The sequence below is a fragment of the Mytilus edulis genome, chromosome 13 (genome assembly GCF_963676685.1).
Source record: "Mytilus edulis chromosome 13, xbMytEdul2.2, whole genome shotgun sequence".
NCBI lineage: Eukaryota > Metazoa > Mollusca > Bivalvia > Mytilida > Mytilidae > Mytilus > Mytilus edulis.
This window is the reverse complement of record NC_092356.1, coordinates 19,874,577-19,879,980: the sequence shown is the minus strand read 5'-3', so window position 1 is coordinate 19,879,980 and position 5,404 is coordinate 19,874,577. Positions and strand designations below refer to the sequence as shown.

The 5,404-nt window shown below is 32.1% G+C and overlaps 2 protein-coding genes across 2 annotated transcripts; both read right to left on the bottom strand.

The window, feature by feature from the left end:
* Positions 1-731: 731 nt before the first annotated feature.
* Positions 732-2,439, bottom strand: LOC139501338 (ankyrin-1-like). Its single transcript, XM_071290383.1, has one exon. The coding sequence runs from the start codon at positions 2,417-2,419 to the stop codon at positions 947-949; it is 1,473 nt and encodes a 490-aa protein (XP_071146484.1). The 5' UTR covers positions 2,420-2,439; the 3' UTR covers positions 732-946.
* A 50-nt stretch (positions 2,440-2,489) lies between these two features.
* LOC139500165 (uncharacterized) lies at positions 2,490-4,402 on the bottom strand. The gene is made up of 2 exons (XM_071288905.1): positions 2,551-4,402; positions 2,490-2,497 (listed from the first exon to the last, which is right to left on the bottom strand). Exons 1-2 carry the CDS (start codon positions 4,400-4,402, stop codon positions 2,490-2,492), a joined length of 1,860 nt encoding a protein of 619 aa, XP_071145006.1.
* Positions 4,403-5,404: the final 1,002 nt, after the last annotated feature.

Sequence of the window (5,404 nt, the reverse complement as noted above, 5' to 3'; positions counted from 1 at the left end):
TTTTCAATCTTTATAAAGGGGCTTTCTTTCGTCAATTATAATGCTGTGCTTTAATAACATGATAACTCGTTAAGCGGTTATGGACGGACGAATTATAGTATATCAGTCATTTCAAAACGTTTCCTTCACTATGGGATGAACATTTGTGTTTGTGTGTACAATGAAAGTTCACATTTTTCTTTGTCCGACCGTATCCTCAAAAATAATATGTTCCAAACTTCATGGTCAGAGGAATACGTAATCGTGTTGAACATCATTATGATTCTCAATTTCAAATCTTAAAAAGATGAAGAATGTCACGACACCCCCAAGGTATTGTATCATATAACCACCATAAGAAATGTATTGTAGACTATGTCAACGGACACCAACTTGACTACAAAATGAACTGTTGTACTATTATCAGAGAAACCGCTAAGGTAAAAAAAAGTTTCAACTGCATATCACTTTTATTTGAAAAACAATACTTTATAACACCGTTTTAAAGTATATTCGTAGCAAGCTATAACCAATTTTGACGCTCTTTAAAAACTGAATTGTACTAACTATGATTTTTTGTCGATGCATAATACCTGTTCAATGAATTTATTACCCAATTGTTGATTATCATCTTGAAAGGCAAATTAAACTATTGATATACAATTATAGAAATAAATTTAAAGTTTTGTTTTCAATTTTATAAGTTCACTATACAAAGATAAAAATAAAAATGAATCAACTGCAATTATGTTATATACAAATTTTATAAATAAACAATAAGAGTCACACTAATTATGTAAGGGTCTCAAATTATTGCTAAGTTATAACTTCAGTTCATTTCGTTTATTCGACTTCATATTTAGGACAGTTGAACACAACTTAGATTTTAACAATAATGACTTAACAATATAACCAAGTTAAAGGTATCAATATTCAAATTTCTTGCAATTCTTATATGCACAAGTGCTCATTGAACTGAACATCGTTTTCGTCTTTTTGATTCTGTGTTTTGTACATCACTGTCGCTAAAAATGGCTCCATGGCTAACAAGAAGCTCAGTGATGTCATCAAATTTATTTTGGGTAGCGTAATATAAAGGTGTATGTCCGTTTCGATCATTAAGATTTACAGTTGCATTATTTTTCAATAACAATTCAGTAATACGCAAATCTCCGGAGGATGCTGAAACATGCAAAGGTGTCCAGCCTTCTTTAGATTCAACTTGGGCTTCATTATTAACTTCTACTTCACGTGTCAGCAACAATTCGATTACATCATTACATTTTGTTTGACAGGCTATATATAAAGGTGTTCTTCCATTTCTGTCAGGGAGATTTACTGCTGCATCATCTTTGAATAACAGTTTTACTATATTGCAATTACCTTCGGAACACGCTACGTGAAACGGAGTGAAGCCCTCCTTGTCACAATAATTAATGGAAGCACTGTGTTTTAATAGTAATTTTACTGTGTCTTCATTACCTTCTTGACAAGAAAGATGCAATGGTGTGTTACCATATTTATTGGAATGGTTTACTTCTGCAGAACTGTTTTCACAAAGATATGCAACTATTTCATGATGGTTGGCATGCGAAGCAATAAGTAATGGAGTCCATCCAGTTTCCTCACATTTGTTTATGTCAGCCTTATATTTGACCAACATTTTGACTGCTTCTAAATGATTAGTTTCACAAGCTAAATAAATCGGTGTCATTCCATTATTCATTTGGAAGTTTACATCTGCATCATGGTCCACCAGAATTTTAATGATATTTGTATTTCCATCTTCAGCGGCAGAGTGAAGTGAAGTTCGGCCATTTTCATCGCTGTAATTTACATCTGCATCATTTTCAAGTAATACTAAAGTTATTTCATTATGTCGATCGTTACAAGCTAAAAGTAATGGAGAATTTCCAGTTCCGTTAACTTTATTAACTACTGCACCCGCATTAATTAGTAGTTCTACAATATTTTTGTTACCTTCTCTACAAGCCAAATGTAATGGTGATTCGCCTTTTTTGTTAATAAGGTTTATTACTGCAGAACTGTTTTCACAAAGATACGCAACTATTTCCGTATGGTTGGCATGCGAAGCAATATGTAATGGAGTCCATCCAGTTTCCTCACATTTGTTTATGTCAGCCTTATTTTTGACCAACATTTTAACTGCTTCTAAATGATTAGTTTCACAAGCTATATAAATCGGTGTCATTCCATTATTCATTTGAAAGTTAACATCTGCATCATGTTCCATCAAAATTTTAATAAGATCTATATTTCCGTCTTCAGCAGCAATGAATAGTGAATTTCGAGCATCTTCATCATGATTGTTTACTTCGGCGCCATTTTCAAGTAATACCAAAGCTGTTTCATTATGCCGACCTTTACAAGCTAAAAGTAAGTTTCCATGTTCGATAACTTTATTAACAATTGCGCCCATTTTAATTCCTAGTTGTACAATATTTGTATTTCCATTAAAACAAGCTAAATGAAATGGGGTTAAACCAATTTCATTGCACTGATTAATGGAAGCACCATGTTTTAATAACAATGTTATTATGTCTTCATTACCTCTTTGACAAGCTAGGTGTAATGGCGTTGAGCCTTGTTTATTCGGAAGGTTTATTCCCTCATCATTTTGATCACATAGATACGCAGCTACTTCCTTATAGTTGTTATCAGAAGCAATATGTAATGGACTCCATCCACTTTTCTCACATATCTTTATGTCAGCTTTATAACTAAACAACATTTTAATGGCTTCTAAATGGTTTTCCGTACAAGCTAGAAAAATTGGCGTCATTCCATCATTCATTTTCTTGTTCACTTTTGCCTTATGCTGAACTAGGAGTTTGATAAGGTCGGTATTTCCATCACACGCTGCCATGTGTAGTGGAGACCAACCATATTTATCACATTTATTTACATTTGCTTTCCATTTTAACAATATTTCAACTACCTGTACATATTCATAATTACAACTGTCGAGCAGAGGAGTATATTTGTCATTGTCACTCTGATTAATTTTAGCACCGTTACTGAGCAATAGTTGTGCAATTTCATGATGACCATTCATGGAGGCACTGTGTAAAGGAGTTCTATTTTTATCATCCAGTGAACGTATCTGTTTATTATCTTTTTCGAGTAAATATTTAGAGATATGGTAATAACCTTTGGCCGCAGTGACATGCAATGGAGTTGTGTAATTTATTCTTAATGAAGGCAATTTCTTATGAGACTTTCCTAAGTATTGAATTAACAAATTTCTATAATTTTCAAATTTCATTTGAATGCTTGCAAAAACCTCCCAGTTATGCCCATTTTCAATGTCTTTCAATATACGTTCGAAATACATTGTTTCTAATTCATTTGCAATCATTATGGTACAGTCGCCATGTTGTTCATTGAGAGAAATTAACTGACACCTACTACTTATGAATGCCGGTTCTCCATGTCTTAAAATACAACGAATTATACAATTTCCTATGCTATGAGAAACAATGTCAAAAATTTTATCATGTTTTGTACAGAATGTACATTCTGTTTCTTCAAGATACATATTTTTTAAATGTTGAATGTTTAAAAAAATTGAAGTTTTCGACGGATATGTTTTGATATCTAATTCATCAAATACTTCTTGTAATATTCTATCGTATTTATCATTTCCAATCTGAAGACCGTCCTTCTCGATCGAGTTATTAGATAAAACCAAGAGTGCTAGACTTATGAACGATAAGTCCCTTTTACTTTTAAAGTTGTCAATTTCGTTTTCTATAAACTGATTAGGATTTTGAAAGAAATCAGCATTGTCCATATTCTTTTCTTTAAACATAACACACAACAAAGGAAAGAAGTTGTACATCATAACAGTTTCGTCATTCAGGTGACATAAAACATCATCAATGAGATACAACTTACTGATTTCCTTTCTTTCAGATAAGGACAAATTTATTTCATCTGACTGCAAGTTAAATTGTTCAAATGATTGAGATGATAAGCTGTCTTTAACATTGTCAAATAAATAGGATCTGCATGTCACTATTACTTTAAGGATTTTGTTGTTTAATAACATCTTTATACGTCTTGTCTCAGATTCCCAGCAGTTTAGGTTGAATTCGTTCAAAGAATATTTACCGAAAACATCATCAAAAACAAAAAGTTGTTTAGCATTTGAATTTGCCAATTTTATCAGTTCTGATGGTAACCATATAGGTACAACTGTGTAGCCTTCTGTTTCTTGCATGTATGTGGCTACATGATAAGCAATTGCAGATTTGCCTGATCCAGGTACACCTGTTATAATAGTGCATTGCTTGTCTTTGACCACTTTAATTAATCTGTTAGCAGCTGCAGTCACATAGAACTTCTCCAGTTTCTTTTTCCAATCTGAGATGTTTTCGGTTTGAATTGCTGAAATGTTCATGTAAATGTTGATAAATAATACAAGTGCTAGTGACAACAATGCAACTACTGACCTCATGAAAATATAATGTTTATATTTCTTAAAGTGTTAAAAGCGGTGTGATTATATAAAATGTTCTATATTTAAACATTTAAAAGTTAACTAATGATTTGACACCTTTTTTCAGTGTTCCAATGATCATCTAGACAGTGTAACGGCAATTTGCAAAACTCATATTTGGAATTTACAAAGAAACCTTTGTGAAAGTGGTATTCAAATTTATGTTTACACCGTTTCAGTTTTTAGGTTTATAATGGGTTCTTCGAAATGATTTGGGGTGGCTATTGTTTTTAGGTATCTGGTGAAAATATATAGCTTTTCACTTTTTTCTTACATCGACATTCTAGGTGATAACAAGTTTTGCTACTAGTGTCCCTGATGAAAAGCGCTAAGTTCGCTTCATATCAATAAGTATCATTTTTATCTTGTACTCCCAAAGGGAGAAATTTTGCTCATGTTTTAAAGCCAATGATTGCTCTAATCTATACCTATTTGGCTTTGGGAAAAAGCTGTCAAATTGTCAATCACACTACATGATCTTGTTGCTATGCCCGCTATCATTTATATCTATATTCTGAAAAGGTTCTCTTCAGATGATTCGTGACAGTAATGTATTGCTTTTTTGTGAATTTACAGGACAAAATAAGATGTATAAAAACTCTTGTTTTTTGTTTTGTTTCATACAAATCAACATATAAATAACAGCCAAATACAGCAGAGGTAATTCAATTAAACACACACACGCACACATACATGAAGAAACGTAAACATAATATTTTGATATTTTTTCTCAACCATATGAATTTATCCATCCAATTTATTCTCTCTAAAAACAAAATTAAATAGTAGCTGTTGTCCTTTTTCAGATCTTGATATACAAAGCTTCCATGGTAATCTTTAAATTAAAGATTAAATCACCCGCAACATATAACGGTAATTTCATCTATAATGTGATATCTAGTT